The 24,078-nt window shown below is 50.6% G+C and overlaps 10 protein-coding genes across 10 annotated transcripts; 3 read left to right on the top strand and 7 right to left on the bottom strand.

Moving 5' to 3' along the window:
• Positions 1 to 69: 69 nt before the first annotated feature.
• On the bottom strand, positions 70 to 2,251 carry PC9H_010192 (uncharacterized protein; the record flags this gene model as incomplete). The annotated part of the gene is made up of 4 exons (XM_036779686.1): positions 70 to 252; positions 306 to 782; positions 836 to 1,936; positions 1,997 to 2,251. The coding sequence occupies 4 exons, from the start codon at positions 2,249 to 2,251 to the stop codon at positions 70 to 72; spliced, it is 2,016 nt and encodes a 671-aa protein (XP_036629075.1).
• A 592-nt stretch (positions 2,252 to 2,843) lies between these two features.
• PC9H_010193 (uncharacterized protein) lies at positions 2,844 to 3,478 on the bottom strand (the record flags this gene model as incomplete). The annotated part of the gene is made up of 3 exons (XM_036779687.1): positions 2,844 to 2,923; positions 2,974 to 3,010; positions 3,062 to 3,478. 3 exons carry the CDS (start codon positions 3,476 to 3,478, stop codon positions 2,844 to 2,846), a joined length of 534 nt encoding a protein of 177 aa, XP_036629076.1.
• Positions 3,479 to 3,932: 454 nt separating this feature from the next.
• Positions 3,933 to 5,555, top strand: PC9H_010194 (uncharacterized protein; the record flags this gene model as incomplete). The annotated part of the gene is made up of 8 exons (XM_036779688.1): positions 3,933 to 4,081; positions 4,131 to 4,328; positions 4,387 to 4,514; positions 4,602 to 4,755; positions 4,805 to 4,940; positions 4,991 to 5,125; positions 5,176 to 5,345; positions 5,393 to 5,555. 8 exons carry the CDS (start codon positions 3,933 to 3,935, stop codon positions 5,553 to 5,555), a joined length of 1,233 nt encoding a protein of 410 aa, XP_036629077.1.
• Positions 5,556 to 6,130: 575 nt separating this feature from the next.
• Positions 6,131 to 7,029, bottom strand: PC9H_010195 (uncharacterized protein; the record flags this gene model as incomplete). The annotated part of the gene is made up of 9 exons (XM_036779689.1): positions 6,131 to 6,224; positions 6,279 to 6,379; positions 6,428 to 6,473; positions 6,529 to 6,544; positions 6,597 to 6,608; positions 6,671 to 6,695; positions 6,756 to 6,867; positions 6,926 to 6,951; positions 7,000 to 7,029. The coding sequence occupies 9 exons, from the start codon at positions 7,027 to 7,029 to the stop codon at positions 6,131 to 6,133; spliced, it is 462 nt and encodes a 153-aa protein (XP_036629078.1).
• Positions 7,030 to 8,674: 1,645 nt separating this feature from the next.
• Positions 8,675 to 10,518, bottom strand: PC9H_010196 (uncharacterized protein; the record flags this gene model as incomplete). Its single annotated transcript, XM_036779690.1, has 20 exons — positions 8,675 to 8,733; positions 8,784 to 8,824; positions 8,886 to 8,910; positions 8,972 to 9,029; positions 9,086 to 9,113; positions 9,166 to 9,225; positions 9,280 to 9,380; positions 9,430 to 9,475; positions 9,527 to 9,554; positions 9,606 to 9,630; positions 9,680 to 9,714; positions 9,774 to 9,799; positions 9,855 to 9,880; positions 9,928 to 9,945; positions 9,999 to 10,008; positions 10,062 to 10,151; positions 10,196 to 10,209; positions 10,258 to 10,336; positions 10,389 to 10,407; positions 10,461 to 10,518. The coding sequence occupies 20 exons, from the start codon at positions 10,516 to 10,518 to the stop codon at positions 8,675 to 8,677; spliced, it is 846 nt and encodes a 281-aa protein (XP_036629079.1).
• Positions 10,519 to 12,720: 2,202 nt separating this feature from the next.
• PC9H_010197 (uncharacterized protein) lies at positions 12,721 to 13,178 on the bottom strand (the record flags this gene model as incomplete). The annotated part of the gene is made up of 2 exons (XM_036779691.1): positions 12,721 to 12,989; positions 13,049 to 13,178. 2 exons carry the CDS (start codon positions 13,176 to 13,178, stop codon positions 12,721 to 12,723), a joined length of 399 nt encoding a protein of 132 aa, XP_036629080.1.
• Positions 13,179 to 13,872: 694 nt separating this feature from the next.
• PC9H_010198 (uncharacterized protein) lies at positions 13,873 to 14,494 on the bottom strand (the record flags this gene model as incomplete). The annotated part of the gene is made up of 2 exons (XM_036779692.1): positions 13,873 to 14,337; positions 14,396 to 14,494. The coding sequence occupies 2 exons, from the start codon at positions 14,492 to 14,494 to the stop codon at positions 13,873 to 13,875; spliced, it is 564 nt and encodes a 187-aa protein (XP_036629081.1).
• Positions 14,495 to 15,664: 1,170 nt separating this feature from the next.
• Positions 15,665 to 16,310, top strand: PC9H_010199 (uncharacterized protein; the record flags this gene model as incomplete). The annotated part of the gene is made up of 3 exons (XM_036779693.1): positions 15,665 to 15,733; positions 15,803 to 16,114; positions 16,191 to 16,310. 3 exons carry the CDS (start codon positions 15,665 to 15,667, stop codon positions 16,308 to 16,310), a joined length of 501 nt encoding a protein of 166 aa, XP_036629082.1.
• A 608-nt stretch (positions 16,311 to 16,918) lies between these two features.
• PC9H_010200 (uncharacterized protein) lies at positions 16,919 to 18,348 on the bottom strand (the record flags this gene model as incomplete). Its single annotated transcript, XM_036779694.1, has 3 exons — positions 16,919 to 18,020; positions 18,077 to 18,257; positions 18,324 to 18,348. The coding sequence occupies 3 exons, from the start codon at positions 18,346 to 18,348 to the stop codon at positions 16,919 to 16,921; spliced, it is 1,308 nt and encodes a 435-aa protein (XP_036629083.1).
• A 3,076-nt stretch (positions 18,349 to 21,424) lies between these two features.
• Positions 21,425 to 23,432, top strand: PC9H_010201 (uncharacterized protein; the record flags this gene model as incomplete). Its single annotated transcript, XM_036779695.1, has 4 exons — positions 21,425 to 21,494; positions 21,548 to 21,643; positions 21,693 to 23,122; positions 23,178 to 23,432. 4 exons carry the CDS (start codon positions 21,425 to 21,427, stop codon positions 23,430 to 23,432), a joined length of 1,851 nt encoding a protein of 616 aa, XP_036629084.1.
• Between the last annotated feature and the right edge of the window lie 646 nt (positions 23,433 to 24,078).

Consider the following 24,078-nt stretch of genomic DNA (forward strand, 5'->3'; position numbering starts at 1 on the left):
TATTGTTGAGCGACCAAATGTGGGAACACTCCGGTAACTAAAGGATCAGTTAGAACGTGCAAGAAAGCATTAGGAACATACTTGCCTGTCATTGAGCTGCTGAACGGCAGTGCCACCGTGAGCGACAAGTATGCGTACGAGATGTGTAAATAGAGCTTTCCATGTGCCCAGTTCGACCTCATGCAAGAGATCAGGGACAAACATGTCGTGGAATGCAAAGCCAAGCTCCGATAGGCGTTCAGAGAAGGCATTCTATTGGGTATGTCAGTCATGGTATTGTCATACTGCAGATAGGCTCAACGTACAGTGGTGGGAACCTCTGACCGTACACCTATAACTAGTTCAACTGCCTTGCTCTTGATTGCGCGGCCTGTTAAATAAATCCAGTCACGGACTTGCATGATCCTTCCACGCCGATGGACATCGTCGACTCGGGCTAACTTGGATCTGCGAGCATCGTCTCGTTGTGTCCCAAGCTCGGGAATTTTGGCTTTGGGCACAAGGCAACGAGGGCAGGGGCATGCACCAAGATTGCGAATGGTGGTGAGGAGGACCTTCTCAGGATAATCGGCCGAGTAAGTGAATATACGGGGGTAGAACCGCCGATGGACTCCATCAGGGCATAGCACGACAATGCCGTGCTCATATGCTTGCTTGAAGTCTTCATCGAGTATATGATGCCAAACTGCATGCATGAGCTCTCGCCGAGCATGGGTGAGTAAATCAGTTGTAGGCCCCTCCCCTGTTGTGTTCGTAACAAATTCGTAGAAGGTATCTGGGAGCTATGAAGGGATTATTGATCTAGTGAATAATGGCGGGACGGATTGCAGCTTACCTTTGGTATATAGGCCAGATGATGACAAGACCCCGTTCGGGGCTTACAGCGAACATACTTGGATTCATTTCCAAATGACATGTAGATTGGCCAGGCAGACGCAGTGCCAAAGGAAGCGAGGTGAGTGGAGTCAGAATATAACATAACAGCTGCAATGACTCGTTCCAACGTGCAGTTTGGCTCAGGTGGTTGCAGTTGAAGGGCTTTGTGTGCGTCAATCATGGCGTCTGAAGTATAAATCTCATCGTAAACCCGTGTAGGCGGTGGCTCAATACCGTTAACAGCGGGAGGCTGGAAATGGTGCTTGAAAGGAACGTAGTGAAAGTACCGGCTTTTATCGGTATCTGATAACGTATTGCGAATGATGTCTGTGAGCGAGCGATGGTGAAGGCCAAGCACTTCAAACTTTGGGAGATGCTCCATTTTCTCGTGCTCTTTGCCATCCGGAATGGTAATGGTCACTGGGGATTCTTTCCATTCCCCACGGTGGGGAAGGATTGAACGAGGGCCAAGCAAGCCATCGTCCAAATCTCCATTAATGTAACGGTCGATGCGCCGAGTCTCAGTAGCTATCTTGAAAGCTTTCATGTCTGACTGATTGAAATCGTCCGAGCGGAGAAAAGAGGTGAGTTTTGCTGTTTCTATGTCTGACTTTGAGTTTGCGCCAGTCCACTTCCAATGCAAAAAGCCAAAGGCTGTTGAATTGCTAAACGGATAGTATAGGGGAAGATTGTTCAGAAGAGACGGAGGAAGGTTGGCGGTGTCTATTTCATGGAGTACTTTGTCTTGTGGGCCGGCAGGTTGGTCAGTCGGGGAAAGGGAGATTGGGTCGTGCGTTGGCTGGTCCATGTATTCACGAAAGAGGCCAAACATATTGGTAGCTGAGCGGAATGGATTCCAGATACGGTGAGGCATTCGCTCAGGTGGCGGTGATGCTGTAGGTGCACCAGCATCTGGTGCATTGTCAAGTCCCAGCTGGGATGGAATGGGTGGCACCATGGTGGGCCGTTGGTCTTGTAAAACCTTCCAGGTCGGGCGCTTCGCCCGGTGGGTGCGGCCCAATGGTTGTAGCTCGACTGGTGTGTGTGAAGCTACTTCGTCCTACATAGAAGTTCTCAGATTTTGTAGATGAATCATAGTATAGAGCAAGAGGTCACTTACCACAATAGGGTCACTACCGTCAATGTCCTCCCACACTTCGTCACCTTCAACAGCAGTTGCTGGGCCATCAAGTCGTTGGCGTTTGGCTTCTCTCTCCCGCTCACGTTTACGGTGTCTCTTGGCTTTGGCTCGTTCGAGTGCATTGGCAAAGCTCCCGTCCTCAGTTGCATGTGCCGTACATCCTTTGGTGGTATGGATGTTGAGGTTGCGCTTTGTTTCAGCTCGGAATTGACAATGTTGGCACACATAGACCATTGCCAAAAAAATGACAAAGACCCAAGGCCAGCGCATTAGCTTCAGGCTCAAGTGGCACGAGCAAGATAGTGATAGCAATGACGGAAGATAACGGTGCTGGACCTGGCTCTCAGGAGTCAGAAAATTGGCAATTGGTCGGCCTGGGGTAGCATGTCAGCAAAACTTTATTAGACAGCTTAAGCGACACACCTGAAAGCTGAGAGAAGAGTGTATGAAGCGAAGATAGCCCAGGCTGCATGCTTTCACCTGGTTACGACGGGTGCTCCCACTGCAGAGGCCGAGCGTCCAGATTACTCGCAGTCAACATAGGTGTTAACTTCTGAAAATGACTGATGCTTTCACCTGGCTGCGACTCAGTAGCTCCCGCTGTGGAGGCTGAGCCGTGGCCAGGGTACTGACAATGTAGTGGGGGAAGAAAAAGGGAGTTTTCCACGCAACCCATGGCTGAGCGCTGGCATTGTACATAATATACACACAATGTATCGACATTCAACTGTTTGTACGTGATAAATCAAGTAGCCGATGTTGCTGCCTGAGGAGTCGGCGGCAACGTTTACTGATTATACGGATCTCGTTCCCCAGGAGAGAACCCTTATGAGGTGTTGGAAGCTGGTGTTGTCTTCGGAGGAGACTTGCGACAAGATGCTTGAGGTGCTGAATATGCACCCCTATCTTGGTAGCATGATGAATACGGTGACGGCGGAGGAGTTCATGTGCTGCACGAGGGATTCTTGGGCTCGCAAGAGGAGCGGGATCAGACTGTTGATGTCCATTGAGCGGCATACAGAGAATGAAGACAGTAATGCGTACCAGCAAATTACACGGTTGCCTATCCAACCTAGCACGCTGGAGCTGCGAGCCCTCAACCAACACACTCTCCCCAGACACTGATCCCTCCACCACTTCATCATCCATCTGTTGATTCGCTATGTGGACAGCCTCCCAAATGTTGAGTGGTTTGCCTTTGTATTGTGCTGCTAGGGCGTGAGCAGCTGTCCGTGTGGGAAAGCGTGGGGCGTCAGGAAGAAGTAGCGGGAATTCGAGAGGTTCGGGGAAAAGGAAATCCATGAGCAATTTTGCTGCTTCGGGAGTGGAGATGGGACCATCAGGACTACTGGGGTCCAGGGCCAAGTTGCCATGATTTGGGGGTGTACCAATGTCGGCCGTGTAGCCTTCATCATCGTCGCAGTTGAGCTGACAGCCACGTTCTTCTGCTGTGGGGGACATTGACCAATATCACCTTTGTGGGAGTGTGAGGAAAGACGGTTCAACTCACCATCAAGGGGCTCCGGAGGCCGGTATTTTGCCAGCATGACCTCAGGGTTTCATGAATCGATGAAGTGTTGAGTGAGTCGGTAAAAGAAACAAGTTTGTATTGTGCGTGAGGGAACCAAGACCACCGAAGACAAGTACCCAACACATATGCATAGCTCCAAGGTCGGAGCCGTGCACACCGTTGTCTTTGGTGAGGATGTGCCGGCCGAGGGGTAGGGTTCACCTACAGGGATTCCTAGGGAATAGGACGGTGACAAGTTGAAATGTTCAAGTTTGAAGGCACGCAACGGCTTGCAACGGTTTGTTGATTGTTAGATAACGAACATGTGACCCCAGACTATATCATGTTCATGTTACTTTGATTGAGTCCAGTACTCCCCCCACTATCTCTTTCGCTTTGACATCAATGATCCCTCCCCGGAACCTCCCTCAGCCCACTCCTCATGCGGCTACCAGTCGGACTGGCAACGGTGCTTCACCTCGGGCCCCTACTTCCACTGCCAACACCGAGAAACTTGTGGCAGATCAACTTGCCCTTGAGTCGCGCAAGCGACGGTACGCTCGTGTTGGTCCATCTGATCATATTCACTCACATATCATCCAGGCGAGGCAAGAATGCTAACAAGGAGAATGATAATGTGGACGCACCAGACGTCGACAACCATCAAACCTCCTATCAGTCGTATGGTCGATATGTGGCACGACTAATTGATTTCTTCCAAGTCCTAGACCGAGTTGTTGATGTCGGTATTCGCTCCGAGGTGGATTCTGATATGGACGATGCCATGGAGGAGGATGCTGAGTATGTCCCTCGCTTGATCCCACGAAGGTGTCGTCTGATGGCACACGAACTGCTTTAGAAAGACAAACAAGGATTACATGCTCGAAGACTGGAGCACCTGCTGCCGTGTCATGCCCGACTTCCGCAAGACAATGCTCAGCCTTGCTCAAAGCCTTGCCTATCGGCACGAACTTTGTCGCCATGTTGGTGCATTCACCTCCCTTCTTCAATCCGCTCTCATGGTTTCTTAGATCGGGAGGGGCATTGAAGCTGTACGCTCCGACGATTGTGCAGCACTCAAGGACCGACTTCCAAGTTTCATTCTTTTCGACACGAAGCAGACACTGGATCCCCCCATTTCATCCACCGGTAACAAGAACGACCGAGGCTGGCGCCACCCTATCACCGCTACTCTCTTGTGCCCTATTGACAAGCCCGCAACCAACGAGTACGAACCTCCTTCCATTGTTGATATACACTCACTCGCCAGTTATTAGGACTTTCAAGGCCTACGAGGATGGTGCTCTTATTGTCTCACCCAAAGACCTTCCGAGGTTCCTGTACCCCCACGACCAGGCCTACAACCCTGAGGACCTCTTCGAAGGCGTGTTTCGTGGACATCTCCTCATACGTGTGAGTTTCATATTTCTCCCTTTCATCATCCAGGCTAAGGACAACACCAGGCAGCCAAATGTATTCTCATTGGACGCAGCTGCGCCGTCTCTCGACCTGGCTTCTCCACTCGTCGTCGAGGCAACGCTGCCTTGGCCGGCATTACCACCGTCAACCCCCGCATCATTGCTTACATCGTTGTCCAGGTACGTATAACTGATGCCCACAAGCTAGACACTAAGTACTCAGTATTTAGGTGCGATTCGCGCTCACTTCGGAGCCCGAGTGGGGCCGGAAGGATAGCAGCAACAAGAGCTCCAACAAGAGGAGTGCTGCATTCGATTATCATGCTTTCTATCGTTCAGTGCTGTCTGCGCTCGAGGACGACGAGGAAGGGATGGCGGAAATCATCGGGTATTGGAATTAGTGAGTGCGCCTTTTTTTGACATGCCATTGACTGAAGTTTAATGCAGTGAGCTTTGGGGTTCTCGCGCAGGTGCCGACTCGGGCCCTACTCACAGCGGCAGCGGCAACAGCTCCGACGACGATAACCCCGGTGAAGAATCTGCGCTTGATCGTCTGAAGGCGCAACGTGCAGCCAAACGCGCTCGTCTCACTGCTCAACCAGCTACCTAGACATATTGCCTTTCCCAAGTCCCAACATACTTATCATCTCCTACTGTCTATTATAAAGTCCATCTTATAACTAGCCTATATCCCGCTGATTTTGTACCGTATTCTTGACCAATTTGATATGCCTTGTTATACCCTCACAAGGCTGAGTGCACAACTGTTGAGTACACCTCACGGTGCACATTCAACATCAACATGAAGTGCCGCAACTTCCTGTTCTAGTGGACACATCTGTTGTAAGTCCTTATTATGATACTCTCGCGCCGTTTACACCTCGACGTGATGCGGGTATTTGACCATATATATAAGCAATCATCAGTATGATGTTGCACTTGTACTGCCAGCGAGACGGTGGCACAAACCACCAGCGTGTCCGAAACCTGCCATAAGGATCTAGTACGTCGCGCTGAACACAAGCAAGATGGTGGCACAAACCACCAGCGTGCTCGAAACTGGCCGTAAGGACGGAGTCCGTCACGCGGAACCGCCTCTTGCAAGCCGGCGACATCCCTTATAACTTGTGTTGCAAAAATGGGCGGCATGTTGGCTTCGGTAAGTCTTTCGACGGTTTATGGCGTTTATAAGGGTCGATAAACCCTTGCCGGTGGTTCACTGATTTGCTGATGAATGCCAATCACGTAGACGATCAATCTATCCACCAAATTCTCTGTCCTATACGCGGTTGTCAACATCTGAGTTGTGCGCCAAGCGCCAGACTACTCTGACCTTCGGATTCCCGAGCGTCTTTTGTTGAGGTAGTAAGCCATGGAGGCAGATATCAGAAGGTCGCAGGCGACAGTGCTACCGAATTCGGCCGTTCCAAATGCCTATTACTCCAGGGTTAGGCGAGCGACACATCACAGCTTCGAACATACGTTGCTCATAACGCTGTGCAGGAGGGATACGTCGCCATTGATCTGCCTGAGCAGCACGAGATTCAACGTGGCGGATCTATAAGCGATGCTTCTGGGCTTACTGTAGAATGGACATGCCTTCAGATACAACAGTAAGCAAAACGAGCGCAGCGGGAGGCTAAGATCATACCTATGCATGATGCTGATGATTCGTAGGTTATGAAAGTCCACAGTAACCGTAGTTGACTGAAATGGCAAGCTTACTGAATTGAGAGAAAGTTAAAAATGCCTAGGCACGATATTTAGAACGAGACGCGATCGTGCAATCGTATAATCGAAAGAGGCGCACCAGGGTTGACGTGACAAGTCGGTTCTTGCCGCTAACTGGGGATGGAATCTCAGCGTGCAGTCTAGAGGATAAATGGTTCGCATCACTTATCCACACCCTATAAGCATACGCACTAAGGAAAGTGTAATATTAGCGATCATTACGCCACCGCAACGAGGAGCACAGCGCACAGTTGAACCATGGTAACAGTTATGCACTAGGAGAGGAATGAACAGTGGGTCATAGAAAGGAGACGAGACCTTACGGAGACGTAGAGGTCTAGCTTGAACTCCATGTTAGTTTTGGACTTCGAAGGGAAGTCAATCGTACTCACTATGATTCCGCTGCGCGATCCAGCCTCGATCACTGGGTCTCGCTGGATGGAGATCGAAGACTTACTTGGAATAATCCAAGCTCAGTCGCCCTCGCAAGTATACGACCCTCGTAGCTTCCACAACACTGAACGTCTGCACGCCGTCGATAACCCTGCAACATCTCCCTCAGCGATATGTCATTGGAAATGTAATTGACATACACCACGGCTGCGATCTCATCGATCCACGAGAGTCAGGTAAATCTCGGCCTTCCGAGGTGGCAAACTCACCCAGTATTTGAGAAGCTTAGGGTCATTCGGATAGTTGCGAAAATACCATATGGCTTGGGCCACGGTCACGCCAAATAACCTAAGGGTAGAACGTCAGATGATGGGCAAATTCGCGCTCAAGGAGCGGCAGAGCAAGATGAGAGGGGTAGGGGTACTCACGGACAGGCTATCATAGTACCTAGAACCGGGATCAGCAAGGTCGTGAATATTAACACCACGAATAACCTCTCATACCAATCACCAAGGGTGCGACTAATTCAGCGAACACCGAATATATGGGCAATTGTACGGGCGCCGCCATCGTGTAGTGGTCGTAACAAGGCAGGATCGACAGTGGATGAAGCAGAGGTGTATATACTTTCCTCAGGTGGACGAGCTATTATATGGCCGGCAATCCTGCTATCAAACTCCATGACAGCTCTTCTATTCATGCTCAGGTGGTGGCTGCATATCTGCATTTTGTTGCCGTTGATGGCTTCTGGCGAGCTTCCATTTTCCCTGCGCCTAGTTCACACAGACGACTCAGCACTGCAATGACGGGCAGTAACACATGTGGAGCTGGAAAATGGGCTGACTTGCATGAATACTATCCTGCATACCGAAACGTCAGACCCGCGACACTGGGGAGAGGATGAGAGGAAGTGAGTCGTGAAGATCACAAAAATGCTACGCTCCCAAGGACTGAGGCTTCTTCCACTTAAAGATGAGGGATGCGGCTGATATCACAGAAGATTTGTCCAAATTCCGGACGATTTTCTCACCTATGTTTGGGAAAGCAGTGAGGCGGCGCAGTCCGAGCGCCTATTTCGACGTCTCGAAGTATTTGGAGCAACGGAATCCAGGTGCTCCGAAGCAAGGTCTGTGAGTTTCTGATTAGTGCATAACATCAGCGTCCCGTTGAGTTGGTTCATTAGCCGAGGACAACCACGTACAACAGCGCGCCATTAGGCTGGAACACCCGCGTTCCATTTCTTCATAGACTAATTCTTGTAGGTTATTGTTGTACCAGTGCGGCAAAGCATGTGTCCATATTCAGGCGGTTTGGGCATCGACCTGATCGGCCTGAATGATATCAGTGACAGCACAAAGGGCGGCGGTGCCGAATGATGATGTTCTTGATCTCCCCCTAATCCTGACATTCTGAAGGAGCGGATCAAGCCACAATCAGCCTAGGTGCCAAAAAGGCTCCGTGGCATAAACTGTGCGAGTCTGAGGGCAAACCGATAGTACGACCTTGCAACTTCTAAGTCGATGAGAATAGATGCGAGGCTCTCCCGGATAATCACGCGCCTAACCCAAGGACTGTTGTTACACCTATACTTAGTACATGCCCCTCTTAATTTACACCCGCTGCGAATGTCGATAGAGCAATAGAATCGTCTGTGTGAGTATAATCTACAGCTAGTGATGAGATACGGGGACACGAGACAGCAACGAGCACATACCAACTCCCCGAACCTTGCCGAGGTTGTGACGAAGCTGGTTCCTAGAGTTAAGGCTAAAGATCCATCAGCGGTGTATCACCGCTGGCAAGATTGAGTACATACGTGACGAGCAACGAGTTGACGTAGACTGAGATAGATGTGTCGGAAGGTGAGTTTGAGAAGGGAAGGCTGTCGGAGGAACGACTAACGTTTGCTGATAATGCTGTGGAATGTTGTGAAAACAAGTTTGTCAGGCATTGCCCACCACTTAAAACAGAATGTATGCGTGAGTTCATGCCCCGATCGAGGAAAATTTTACTCACCGTAACCATGTTGAGCAGTGCGAAAACGCTGTAGAACCATCACAAATTGACCATTCGTAGACCACAAACCAATGCCTTACCTAGAGAGGGTGCCGATGCCGATGAAGTAAATGATCAACTTGTCGATCAGACTCTCGGTTCTAGGATGAAACAACAAGTTTAGCTTCATCTAAGCACAAGGATTTCAAGCGTACGTTTTGATTCCGGACCGATTTTTGTGGAGGAAGTACACGAGCGAGGAGGAGATCATGATGTCGCATATCATCGCACTGATTAACTCCAAGGATCCAAATGCCTATGGCGTAGATGAAGCACAAGTCTCGGCGAGCGTAATTGATATTCACCTTGCTGTTGACGTCAAGGACGCTGGAGACTTCTCCATTGATTTGTCTAGATATGAAGGGTCAACCAACGCCGGCGAGGTTCAAGCGCCATACGTACTGGCTCGCCGCCATCCCCAATCCGCCGACTAGGTCAGGCTCGTCATCCGCATGCCATATGACGGGGATTCATCACGTACCAAGCTGAGCTACGACAAAGAATGCCTATAGTCGGAGTAAGCCGCTGGCAATTTCAGAACATTAGAGTGCTCACCAGAATAGAGGTGACCAACCAATTCTTGCCGCTCACTAGTTTTCAAGTCAATATTGAAGGATCTGCCACCCATGTTATTGGAGGCACGGCTCACATATCCATACCCGCAAGGTGAATGCGCTGGATAGTTCGGCGTGAGAAACGCAGCAATAGAATGGCCACGTCGAAGTCTCACCTCTGGACAAAACCAGTGGTCACATACTGTGATGTTTAGATCAACTGCGAGCGCAAAGAAAGAAAGATCTTACTGAGAAGAACAGGCTTATCTGTAGCGAGAAAGAAGTGAGCCTGGATTCTGCTCGAGTCTTTGGGAGCTTACAGGGAGGCCGCTTCAAGGGGCTGCATCAACAGAGTGGACAGTGGACGGCCACATGGAACTCACGGAGGGTACTGGGTGCTAGGCGCAGCTCGAAGATACCAGACTACGATCGCGTCCGCTAGGCTGAATGTGTGGGCGCCGTCGATCAAGCTGCTGCCATTTTAGATGATGCATCAAATGAGAGTTGTTGAACTGACAGCAACAAAGCAACCTAAAAGGCGGATAAGCTCAGTGTAGAGCCTTCAGGGTCGGTGCTTACAGAATACTTCACGAACGTCGGGTCGCGAAGATAATTGCGAAAGTATGATATGGCTTGCGCAAGTGCGACACCGTACAGTCTAAGAATAGAATTCAACCTCCGTCAGTCGACACGGCAAGTTGTTAGCGCACGGGCATGCCAAAGCAGAGCCTAGTGAATAAAGATATGAGGCTCTATCAGCAAACGAAACTGCGAGAATGCACCTAACAACAGCGGGAAGAGCGTCTGGGCGAATACCAACGGGGGTGGTGGAGTAGACATGGACGAAGAGTGGCAACGTGTTCGGCTAGTTTCGCGTGAAGTTATATAAACGACTGTGTCGAGAAGAGCGGTCATATGGCGCTGATGGGATCTGTGATGTTCAGGAACTTTAAGCACGATACCAGGTTACGTCGGTGATTGAGGGGTTCTGGATGCATCTCCAGAGCTTCATGACCAATTCTCGTACTCGTTATTCGGGCATGACAAGAAGCTGTATTCCATATAGCGCAACTCATGTTAGCTGATACATACAAATACTGTTCGGGTTTCGTATCCAGTTGGCAACCGTTTGAGCAGACCGAGCTCCAACAAGGCAAAGGGATATATAACTTGGCAAAGATTCTCAGCGCCGGTAATCTTTGTGCTTGATACAAGCGGATCGAGTCCCCGTAGTTATAGTCTGATGTATATCAGTGGTCCACTTCGATGAAGTAAAATGTAGCAATCGTTGGCCGCGTGTTCGGTAAGTCCGTGTCTTCGTCTCTGCATCACCATATCTTACAAGATTCGGCCCAAAGGACAATAGCGTGAGCTCTCTGCGTGCCTCCCAAGTGATGCGAATGGACGACATTAGTGGGAAAGGCCTTGATCAGGGCGTGTGTATGGGGACAGTTGTTAGTTGGTTGGAGGGAAGCCGTTGATGTGGAATCACCGAAGCAGAGAAGAATGTCATACTCCGTTAGAGGCCGTCGTATGTCCCGCGCGGGAAAACACCGCGAACGTCGGGTTCGAAGAAACGTGATCCGTGGTAAAAAGGACTACGCTTAGGGGTCAGGGCGGGACAGGAGACATCCATTTTAATCGTTCGCCAAGATACCCAATTTTTTATGGGGACGAAACTCAAGAACGTAAGGGATAGACACCTACCGCGTGAGTTCTGGTGCCATGAGATACCACAAGATAAACTTCGGAGGAGCTATTCTACTCAACGTGAATCTGTAGCCATATATACGCCCGAGCGAGTGCTTATCAATAGGATCGAGTCCAGACAGCATGGTTGTGTGATGACTTGCTTCCATTACAAGTATGAAAGATGTACCAACCGACCGTCAAGAATACAACTCCCCCCCAACTTCCGTCTACATGAGCATTTTGACCCCGTCTAAGGTGCACTCTCTAGAGTGCCTAGGTCGTGTTTCGAGCCATGAATGCTATCAACCTTCTGGAACACGCCTGATGGTGAAGGTGCAGCCTACAGTCCTCCCATTGGAGAAGGTGCAACGATAGAGCACCCCACCGCCCCCCATTGGGGCAAGGCGCGACCGTAGAGCCCCACATTCCCATTGGGAAAGGTGCAACCCTCCATGCCGAGTAAGTCCCAAAAGGAACGGCTTGAACACCGTCGCAGCTCACTAATGTAGATGTAGGCAGCCACTCCCTTGGATCTGGACGGGGAGATGGAGTAGATTACCCACATGGCAGGTGCTCAAATGTATGCATGTAATTTGGAATCTTTGAGAGATAAGGGACCGGAGGATTGATCGTTGCGTGACAAGCAAGGACAAGCAGTTAACTAGACTGGCTTCAATATTGAGTTTACCACGATGTGATCACATACCGGCGAACTTGCTTGGATGGCGTCGATTGGAAGAAATTAGAACAATCCCCCAAACGCCACGGGAATTGGTACCGGCTTTCCAGTTATATGTGCGCTCGAGCAAATATCCGCAGACAGAACGTTCGACAGAATGGTTGTGGTAGCAGGCATGGCCAATAAAGTGACGTGGTACGGCCCCTAGCTAGTCGCTCGAATTAGAGAAAACGATCACTGGCATGAACCGCATCGGGCGGGCGCAAACACTTGGCCCGTTGATTCGTACGTGGGGCGTGGTTTAAGGCTGACTACGTCGCACTAGAAAGGGACCTGACATGCAAGGATTGTGGAGGAGTTGAGAGTAATACATAATGGTGTTTTAGTTTGAGCAATGATTAATGAGGCTTATGAGGGAGGGCTCTGTCGAGCGCCAGGGGATGGTCAGGGGCGTTTCTGACTGGCTGAAGACGATATCCACCAAGGCCCTAGGCTTGAGCTTGAGATAAATCGGTCAGAGTCTTGCGCCCGGGTGGAAGCGGATCCATTTTATCAACACTGGTCATATATTCTCGATTTCTTTCGCGACAAACATCAGGGGAAAAGACTGTTTAAGGGGATCTGGTAGTAGTACATGCAACAGGGATGGCGATGACATTCGACGCGTTCAGTCAGAGCGCGAAGCGAAGGAGCTTGCGAACGTATCTCTTGGTCACAACACGAAGCACTTCCCCAGTACCCGCGTTACGCTCCACAATCCGCTCGATATTGAGGCCGGTCAATTTGCAAACTTGCTTCGAGAAGCGTATGGTGATTCGCTGCTCCGTGGACTGCTGCAGATAGTAGAGGACAAACTTGCAGTCCACGACCGCTCCCGTCCCCTTGTTGCTGGCGCGAACCACACTGTCGTCCACGATCAAGGTAGCGATAACAACATTGTCTAGCAAAACGGGGGCAATCTAGTGTTACTATGAAGCCCCAGGTCGTTGAGCAACTCACTCGATGTCGCTTCCCAGACGTGCTGAGCGGCAAGGATCCTATTCTTGGGGGAGGGTCGACGAGTATACGTGATGTAGACTCCAAAGGGGGTAGACGTGCTGGCAAACGGGGGGTAAGAAGGGTAGGACATCCTTCACGTTGAGCTGGGGATAGTTGGGTGAATAGGTAATTACTTCGACACTGTCGAGGTGTACGGTGAAGGCTGAGAGGGTTGGGGGACTCACTTGCGCTTCCCTCTTCTTATCCATCGCGCGGTGGCCTCAGCGAGGGTGAATTTGGGACATGAATAGCGGCGAGTGTGGCATAGACGGGCAAAGAGTAGAGAGAAAGCCATCAAAGAGCAGCGGCCGACTACTGGGTGCTAGCTGTTAGCCGCCCAAAGTATTAATACAAGGGAGACTAAATTCAGGCATTCCTGGAGGAACTCGGCGTCCGGGCGGAGTCTGTGAAGGGGTGAAGGGAGAGCAGGCTAGTGGTTGTGGCTAGGAGACCACCCCATCAACGCGAGGCGGAGGGAAAACGCCTTCACAACGTGTGCCAAAACCAAGTCAAAAGCACTTCATGGGCAATATCTGTAAACCACGAAGATCAGCGGCAACCACAACTTGTACAGTAGGCTCAGCTTCACGGAAGCGACAAAAATATAGAACAAAGTGTTGTACCAAGGTTCAATGGATTTTCGGGATGCGTATCTCGGTGATCATAACGATCGGTCCAATATTGTCGGTATACATACGAGTTTCATATCTTGGCTTAAGATTACCGGCTAGGAGCAGTCATTAGAAAGAAAACAGTGGACGAAGAGAGCACGTACTCTCAAACTCTTATACAGGCAAGACATATCCAATTATTCCCTCGTACTGATATCCCAAATTCTGAACGTAATAAAAGCGGTCCTTCGCCGAAGTCGTATAGAAGTGATCGGTTTGCTGAACATTGTGCAGGCGATACATAGGGACGCTTTTGCAGATTTGAGTTGAGAAAATGAAACCCGGCGTATTCTCATAGGTATAGTGGCGCCGAATATAATCGTCCACTTCGTCCCTGTTGGTGGTGTAGAAGTGGTCTCCGATATGAGAGTTCCAGAGACGGTAGATGGGGGATGTATATCGCTCTTGGTTAGGGTAGATTCGTGCAGCATAGCCTTGGTCTATGTAGCCGAAATTGTTGATGGCGTTGGCCATCTCGCTGGCGTCGGTGGTGTAGAAGTTATCGCTAGCAGAAGGACTGTACCCGCGCAGCAAGTGGACCGATCGACGTTCATCGGGGCATGGGACGGGGATTTTGTCCTAAAAGAGTTTGACGGAACGTCAGCAAGGAAGAGCAAGGAGGACTCGGTAGACAAACCGAATTATCTACATTCGTAGCATTATTGCCTTCTGCAGGTGCGCAAGCTACTTGCACAACAAACAACGCAGAGGCGAACAATCCGACAGAGATCTTCATGGCCGCTTTAGCAATGAGACAAATCTCCGAGTCGCACTCGGGTTATTTTGGGCTAGCGATCTTATATCAAAGTCAGGACAGCCCTCCATAAGCACAACTCCTTGACTCACCGGATTAGAGTAACACCATAAGGTGGATCTGCAATCCTGCTTTCTGCATGTGCAGTACTACTCGATTCGGTGTGGTGGAGGCCATCCGCCCAGCTATTCGACAGACCGACAGACCAACGCTAAGTCCATAGACGACACGTAGCTAATGAAAATGTAACGATTTAATGAAACTATTCATAACAAACAATCCTAGATGCATACCCGCAAGCTTGCTTGAATGTCGAGTCGTCGATCTGAATGTTTTCTCCGACTAGCACTTTGGGGGTAGACCTTCCACGAATTTCTTTATTCAAACGTGATTTTCGGGCCATATGCACGCTCGGGCGAGACTCGAGTGCTGGTTAATGGGCCATATCACCGGTCATGGGCCGACCCTCTGCAGCATGGTGTAAGTGAGAACCATGTTGGTTGTTTGCCGCCGTATTCGTGCCAAGCCAACGCAAACACTTCCCTCCCACTAGAGCAGCCTGGCAACACCGTGACAGGCGAAACCGCCGTCGATGATTTCGCTGTCGAGCTCTTTTTTAGGCCACGTTCGACCCGAGTGCCTCGCACACGGGTGGATCTCCCACTATTGATTTGCGGCGAAAACAGGCACGCAAAAAACCGACGTGTGTTTTGTTGACCGATCTCAAAATGATGTTCTTCTCGTCGTACACTGAGACGGGAAGCAGATGCGTCAGCGTCAGCGTGCTTCAACTGTAAGCGGGGAATCAGAGGCCTTAGGGAACCTCCCCAGTTCGCGCATCTGGTTCGCGCCTGGATTGCAATGCTAATCGTCGTACTCGGGTTCTACATTGCAGAGCACGAGTTTCTCCGGGGTGCCAGCTTCGACATCATCCAAAGCCTGGAAGACGCGAGGGCGACCGAGCACCGTGTTTGCTCGAGGAATGACCTCCGAGCCTTTCGAATAACCAAACTTGAAAAACATATGTGCTCGTAGGCAATCAGCACCATGGTGTAGCCCCATTGCGGCATTCATAAAACCAGGGCTTAAATACTCACCTGCGTCTCTTGTCTTTGACGCGTAGTCGAACCGACCGCTGTGGACTGAGTCAAGATGAAGTTCTTCGTTTCGCTGCTCATTTCGCTCGTGGCTATCTCCCAGGTCGCAGCTCTCCCTGCGAAGGTATGTCCCTCGACCATACTGAACTGACGAGGTATTTTCATGGCTGATATGTCGCTATCGATTTTCTAGATTCACCCACCTATCGGAGGAGGTGCTGTCGTCGCTCAGCCGCCAATTAGAGTCAACCCACCGCCTATTGGGGGCGGGGTCATCGTCAACCCTCCACCTATCGGAGGCGGAGCTAGCGTTAACCCGCCCATTGGAGGAGGCGCTACCATTCAACCCCCTACTCCCATTGGAGGCGGAGCAAGCGTCAATCCACCGCCCATCGGGGGAGGCGCTACCATCCAACCACCCACTCCAATTGGAGGTGGAGCTGTCGTCAATCCCCCTCCTATCGGAGGCGGGGTTATTGTTAACCCACCGCCCATTGGAGGAGGCGTTCGTCCTCGTCCTTGAAAGTTAGTTCAAAACCCTAGCTTTTACTCGGATATCACAGCTAATCTACTTTGTGCAGAGGCTTGATCGCGGGCTTCTCATGAAGAATACCTACGCCCCACAAATCGAGGAGAAGCAAACTAACCCAGGTCAGGTTCGAGGCGACGGTATCACTTCACCCAACTTAATAATAGCCTAAATACTCTTCACGATCATATCCTTGCGCTTCAACACAGCGGCTCTGATTCCTACGCAACACGTTATTGCAATAATGAAGATCATAAGTAAAGCAGGTATGCAGACATGTGGTATACACGAAAAGCGGGAATCGGAATCATACATAATTGACAAAAGAATCTGCAGCCTCGCCATCGTGATAAGATCCTCGTTACTGAATATTGAATGGAATACTGGATGTTTGTTATGGGGATCCGGGAGGGTCTGTATGTTTGGATGTCTGATGGTTATAACAGCAGAAGCAACTTCCGGTCCTCTGGGAAAGCATGAAATACCAAGATAAAGTGAGAAAAACGGGAGACGGAGGGAGGGAGGGGAAGGAGCAAGCCGGTGTGGACAGAGCAAGCATGTCGCAAGATTCAAGTAAAGAAGCCCAGGAAATTAACGGAATAGATAAGGTAGGTCCAAGATCACCAAAAGTAAAAGAGCATACGAGTAAATAGTTCGATTGTATCCTTGGAGGAATCTGTAGATATAGTGTTGCTGGCGGTAACAACGGGGACGAAAGGAGTCAAAGGGGAGGGGAGATGGTAAAAGAAGCATTGAAGTTGATAAATTTAGGGAAAATGTTTACGTTGCACCGATCGGGCTTTGCTGGAGAGACATAAGTGCCTCCAGCCGTTCCTCCAACCCTTGACCCATGCCTTCGCGTTCCCACTCCCCACCAACATCATCCAGCAGCGCGATGCTATCTCTGTCTCTAACGTTACCGCCGCCCGGGCCGAGAGCAAAGTCCCTCAAGCTTGCTGCTGCGCTCGCTGTCTGAGTGAATCCAGACACAGAGGGGATATGAGGGGGAGGCTCCACCGACGAAGCGGAAGTGGTCAAGGCTGAAAGAGGGAAGGCAAGTGCTGGAGTGGACGAGAGTAGGTCCGAGTATGACATAAAGGACAAGCGCTTGTTTGCCTTGTGCGTCGGCGACGGAGGGTGAGAAGATGCGAATGAGGTGGGAGAGTTAGCAGCCCCATTCGATTGCAGGATAGAACTGGTCGACGGCGAACGTCGCTGTGGCGAGTGCGTGATGGGGTGAGTAGGGGGAGATCCGGATGGCGATTGCGTCGGCAACGCTTGGCCTGGGTGCTCACGGGTGGTAGTTGTCGGAGAAGACTCGGTAGTGTCCACTGATGATGATGTTGAAAAGTACGCTGACGTCGGTGTGACAATTGCAGGGGTGGTGCTTTGGTTGGATGGTAATTGAGTTTGAATGAGTGGCCTTGGCACAGCGATTGGGCTGCTTTGTTGTGGAGATGTGGCAGTCGATAAGGCCGGGCTGGCGGTCTGCGCGGCCGCTGACAACGGTACAACAACGGACGGGGAATGCGGGTTGACTTGAGGAAGACTGAGGAGGAGACTCGCGCGATTCCCGGGACTGCCTATCGGGCTCGGACTTCTTGATCTGAAGCTTCCAATTGGGCTGGCAAACCCGCTGCTTCGCATGGTATCTCTGTTCGTTGCTGGCGCCACGACCGATATCTGGTCTTCATCGTCAGGTGATGACGATGCTAGGATCGAGGCCGCAGCATCGAGCACGGAAGGCACGGACTGTTCTATTGTCTCCGTAGTTTTTGAACGCGGGATCCGATGAGGGTTTGGGGGATGGTGGGCATGAGGCGGTGAAGGACAAGGAATGGGTTCAATATCACGCTCGAATATTGCCGATGAGGACGAATGTCTGGTGGCATCCTTTGATGAGAACACGGCAGAAAGTGGGAGAAAAGGCGTACGTACACTGAGGTTGGCGACGACGGTATCGAGACGGGCGACTTCGAGCCCAATCTTCCTGTAGACGCTTGGAGAAGCTGAGAATGGCGGTTCGAAGCTTTATGGCTGCTTTGACCGTGAACATTGGGATTCGAAGTCATGTGTCTGAGTTCCATTGGCGACACTAGAGTCGTTGAGGGTGAGTTCGCTGTTAAAAGCAACATTTTCATCAGAATTTGAGGCAAGCACGCCGTCTACAACGATGAGTACTCACAATTTGGCGAGGATGAGGTGGACATGGTGGTTGTGGATCGAGTGGAGATTTGAACTCAAACGCCCAAACGAAAGGTAAGGTACCTCTCACATGCTGCTGACTAATCATGCTGTGGCCTCGCCTTAGCGATGATCGACGTCTTTCTCAAACGTCCATGGTCAGATGGCTGCCTTGGAATTCTGCCATTTTCACCTGGAAGCCGACATAAAGGCCTTTATTTGCGGCATTCGTCTTCGATTGTCCTCTCATCGCCCCCGCTGAATTTGCCTTCTCGCTCGCTTCGGCCTGGGTTTTCACAGGGCATAGCTCAGAATGGGAAGAAAAACTCCGGAGTATTGGCATTCTGATTGTAATTGGGCGCGATACGGATGATGGTACAGCGGCAGTGCTGTTCGTCAAGCATCTGCATCAGTGTTGATTTGTTGCGACAAACAGCTCTGTTGTCAAGATCCTACAGTATGCTTCCAGCGTTGCCAACAGCAGCCAGCGGAGTGAAGATCCGCAGATTCTCGGGATCAGGCGCTCCCATGACCTCCTGATGGAACTCGATGGAGTTGAAAACTACATGGGGTTGAGGCAGCTTACGGTTCGCCTGACGATGTTCTTCCGACTTGCGCTGACTCCCTGCGTTGATAGAACTGCCTCCGGGCTCGCGGACTCTCATTCTCCGCAAAAAATGAACGGGCACCATCTGACCAAGTGGCGTCACTTTGCGTTCTTGTTCTCTGATGCGGTGCCTATATCTCCGGAATCGCACAGTGTCTATGATCTATCTTTGGAAATTCCCTCGAGAGTCCGGTCCCAGAAACTCGAGCTAAAAATACCGGAGACATGCACCATCGCCTGATACACCAGCGATAGATGCATTGGATCATTTCTCATGGATATGCTCAAGGTTGTAGCAGCTCCACACCGCTGCCGACGACGACGGAGCGCAACCTGTCTTGGTCCTACGGCTAGGGATGTGCGTAAACTCGGGTGTCCGCTTGAATCACAGAGTTCAATGGCGATGCATTGATGATACAGCGCAATGAAGCGAAGGAGAAGGTTGTTGCATCAAGGGGTGCGCATAACTTTCAGTGTTTGCCAGTTTGTACGGCGTACTCATCAATCCCAGCTGAAGAAAACTGCTGGTGGCACCCGGTCGGTATTCAAGGAAAATATTTGTCTACAATTGGTTCTCAAACAAGGCCAGTCTGCAAATGGCTTCGCACGTTCTACTTTCTTCCGCTGAGATGTTTGATAGATTTCACCAGAACTCGAACGCCACTGCGCAACGGAGACATTTGTGCTTTTGCTGGCCTAGATCAGACCGGCACTCTTGATTCTGTCGGCCCATAAACATAAAGTACTTGTTCTAGGCTTTGAATTCTGAAGCATACAATTACGCGGCGGTCAATTTCGTGAAGCGGAGAAAGGAATCGTCAGCGTTTACGCCCTTCGCGTTTCCGAATAGATTAGTACTTACGCTTGTACTATAGGCCTTCCTGGGGCCCCATTACTGCCTGATGTAGCGCTTGTCGAGACCCATCCACCGTCACTGTAGCCAGACCTGCCCCCGACCTCAGCGAACCAAAGAGAGTCGGCACACTGCAACAATCAAGGTGCGCCTAGCGTCCGAGCAGTCTCATACCTTACTTTCCTTTCGTCACCAATCGCCAAGATATACTAGAGGTCTCAACTGAGAGGGCCATTGGCGTTGATGCTGCTTGCGCAGCGTGATGCACAGCCGTAGTAAAACATTCGAGTTGGAAAGGAATCTGAGCCACAGATCAGGTCCGCCACGTGACCGCGGACCCATAACGGACTGACGGTCGCAAGTTGAACGCAGTCACCACTTCCGTTTTCTGCACAATGTCCCAAGTTACTGCAATAATGGCGCGCCCTGGAAATGTGATGGAGATTGCTCATCTATCATTGACCTGTGTTTCAAGGACATATCAAATCTCTACGAACGATTCAAAATAAAATCTGAGGGACTGGTTGCGACGCGTATGTCGTGCTATTGACCAAGCCCTTGATTTGCTACCGGGAGTGCTGTCGTCACCAAATTATATCATTCCCTAGACAAGGTTTGCACTCGTTCGCGATTTCGCTACAAGTCGCTGACTCGGGGTATTTAGATGTATATGACTGCTTCGATTTTCGCCAGGAGCCCACCAAATGCCCAGGAGTTCTCCATTTCTAGGCGGCCGGGCCACAGGGAACATGCAGCATTGAATGTAGTCGAAATCACCACCCTGAAGTCGTAATTATGCATGCCGTCCTGTAACTCTTTGCTCTCCCGCAGAGTCGAGGCTCATTCAAGTCTTGTCTGTTGCTTTTCATATGCGTACCCCGACAGTCGACTCACCGTGGCCTTATGCCAAAACTAGTAAGTGCTTCCTTTGTCCAAAGGATATCCAGGGCCGCTCATGCTTTATTACCATAGACTACGCTCTTGCTATGCTTTATTCCTCTCTTCCACTTCGTCCAACCTTCGACAACACGATATATCGTTTAGCCCTTCCTTTGTTTGGACTCGACCTTGCAATGTTCGACACAGCAAGACCCAAGGGTTGAAAAGATGAAGCCACGCCTTCCAAACACTAGACAACAACGCGCTGTGAACGCGAACGAACCAATCGGAATTCGCAAAAATTCAAAGGCAGACATCCATCAAGGCAAGTACGCGACGCGTTCAAAGGCCACTGGAGATGCCACAGCGCTTTGCTCGCTCAAGTCGTATAAAAGAATGGATGCTGCGATGCTCTCCTTCATTCACTACCATCACAACACGAACACCATCACCAGCTATCCTCGACGGTTTAGCCTCCCAAACGCGTTCAGCGAGCTTGATCTTTGAATTACCTCGGTAAGCGCTGCATCGCATAATGACCTTTATGATTGCTTAATCGAGCTCTCTTTCTTCGTAGCACTTCATACCGCATCCAATTCTACTTTCAACCGCACCGCCGGCTTCAGACCCGACTTCAACCCCTGCGTATACCGGTTATATAGCATTCTTGGACTTGCGTTGGTATGTGCTATCATTGGGCAACGACGTCGCATTAACCGTGTTCGCCGTGGCTAGCTGATTCCATTTCTCTGTATAATCCAAGATGGTACAATCATACAAGACCCCATTGTCCAAGTCCAGCCCCGCAGAGCAGATTAAGGCCTCTGTATCCCGTATGTCGTCCACCCGTGCGTCACATATTACGATCTTGAACTTTAACGCATAGATTATAACGGACTGCGCGAAGCAGGTTCACCGGGGCTGAGCCAAGCGTGCCCCCACCTCTCTCCGCGAAGAAAGCCTCCTCCGACTCTACTATCTGGTGAGCACGTCCGTCAACTCTGGATCAAATTCTTACACCTTTCATCCAGTATCACAGCCTGACATCAGACCGCGCGCCGTATCTGCCCATAGTATTGGAGCAAGCTTCGTCACCAGCAATAGCAAGGCAAACACGGGCAGGAGAAAAGGTAGCGATCAGTGGCAGACTTTGGTTGGTATCCCGCAAATATGTCCCGTTGGTCATTCCTGCACAGATCCCCCGCTTCGTCCCCCCTCGCCAGCAAGTTCTGCTTCCTCATATCAGACGGCGTTAACGACCATACAAGATTCGACTCCCTATCTGGATGCTCGCGAGTTGCCCCTCACAGAGGACATCCCAACTCTCGAGCCTTCCATCGCCCAGTTCACGTGGAACGAGAGTGTGCCAAATCGTCCCTCCAAACCCTCATCCCGCTCGCGTTCCCGCTCGCCTCATTCAAGAGCTCCCCCCTCGACTGGGATAGAGTCCACGCCCAAGGAGCCCCGTTTACAATCAAAGCCGTCGCAGATGTTGCTCGATTATCGGGCTACCCCCACACCTCCAAGCAATGGTGCCCCGCCATTTCCCTGCGCCGAAGAGACGCAGACAACACTCCTTGCTTGGCAGAACGAAAGAGAGATGGAAGACCGTGTTTCGTTCGCGCGCACGCATCATCCAACAGCTGTTGAGGACCTGTACATCTTCGGCTCCCCAAAAAACAAAACTGCCATCGAAGAATCATTCCGGGTCTTCCCGAAACTCGAGAGTGTATTCTGCCACGCCACGCTAGTCGACGAGTCCGTTATCAGGACTTTTCAGAGGCGCCATTGGGAGTTGATCTCGCTGGAGGGGTGTACCACCCATTTCGACGCGCAGTTGATTAACGGGCGCATCACTGCGAAGGCCTTGGCGTTCACTCATAAATGGGCAGAAACTGACAACCCAAAGCCTTGGTTGGGCGCGGTAAATTGGGAAGATGTTCGGACTCTTCGCCTGGAACCCTTGCACGTCTGTCGTGTTTTCCTGTCGAACCTATCGTTTGGGAAGCGGTTGACATTCGTGCGGCAGCTCAGCATCTCCTTTCCTCCAGGGATGTATATCGAATGGTGCGGGTTGATGTCCTGCCTCACACGCGTCCAAGACCTCCGTATACTGCCCAACGCGGCCAACGATCTCCCTATCATCCCTTCTTCTTTCCTACCTGCGCTTCAATCGTTTCACGGGCCCATCAGCGCTGTTAAGCACTACGCTGCCGCAAAGCACTTGAAGCGCCTCAATCTATATGGCAACGAAGCTGACGGCGGTTGCGACGTTGCAGAGATCCGAGAAGCAATACAATTATCTGCGGAGGAATGGCGTAACTTGGAGCACCTCGAACTACGCGTTCACCGTCCGACGGAAGAACTCTATCAGGACATACGTTCGACATTCAAGCACCTCAACACGCTCGTCATCACGGTCACTGATGGCCCGCATCCTCAGATCCTTGACGGCAATCAGGTATGGTTGTAACCCCGTCCACCCAGGCGCCTACTAAATATGTCCCTTTTATCAGGTTCTTCCTTCCATCGAATCGTTGAGGGTTGGAGCGAGTGTTTGCCACGTAGAACTGCACCATCAGGTATGGCTCCAGGCGGAAAGGGAACAGTTCCATAAAGCATGTATCAGCGCCATCGACCGTATGCAAGACCTTGGGCAATTGGCCACGGCTGTTTTCACCTCGAGGAGTCTGTTCTCCCTTCTGGATCAAACACCCGAAGTGGCCGCTGTACTTGAACCCCAAAATCTGAGATGGGAGGCAACTGAGTGATTAGCTCGTCGACGTCTGTACTCTTGTTCCGTTTATTTCCGGCATCCTTTGGTATGTGTCCTTCATTCGTGTTAGTAGTTTTTCCAGGTCTCTTAATTGTGTACTCGTGCTATTACTTCTACTCTGTTTTTCATTACGATGTTTCCTCGTGACAATGTTCCGGATTCCATCGTAAGATGTCGCTGTCCAAAGTCAAGATCAACTCAACTTTGTTGTATGGATTAATTCAAGATCTTCATATTCCGACCTGGAGTTGTCCTTGTTTCTTGGCCCACTTCGAGCGTTTGAACTGGCTCTGGTATTAGAACCACGTAATGGTGATGAATGGCAATACGTACGTGACTAGGAATGACTTGACATGCACTGTAGATGCACATATTTGAGTCGTGAGTTAAGAATGGAGGGAGTAGCACTAACATTTGCTGTGGATGCTGAAGAACACCATGAAAAGAAATTGATGGGGCAGGGCTAGCCACTAAGATAGAGGTTAGAGCGAAGGAGAAATGGGAATGGAGGTGAGCAGACTGTGATGAATATTGACGAAGAGAAGACACTGCCAAGAGGTCAATACTACTCGGTTTGCAGTGCTAAGCCCGAGCCGCGTACCTAGTGACTACGCCGACGCCAACAACGTAGACAATGATTT

Source organism: Pleurotus ostreatus (genome assembly GCF_014466165.1).
Source record: "Pleurotus ostreatus strain PC9 chromosome Unknown scaffold_7, whole genome shotgun sequence".
NCBI classification, from domain to species: domain Eukaryota; kingdom Fungi; phylum Basidiomycota; class Agaricomycetes; order Agaricales; family Pleurotaceae; genus Pleurotus; species Pleurotus ostreatus.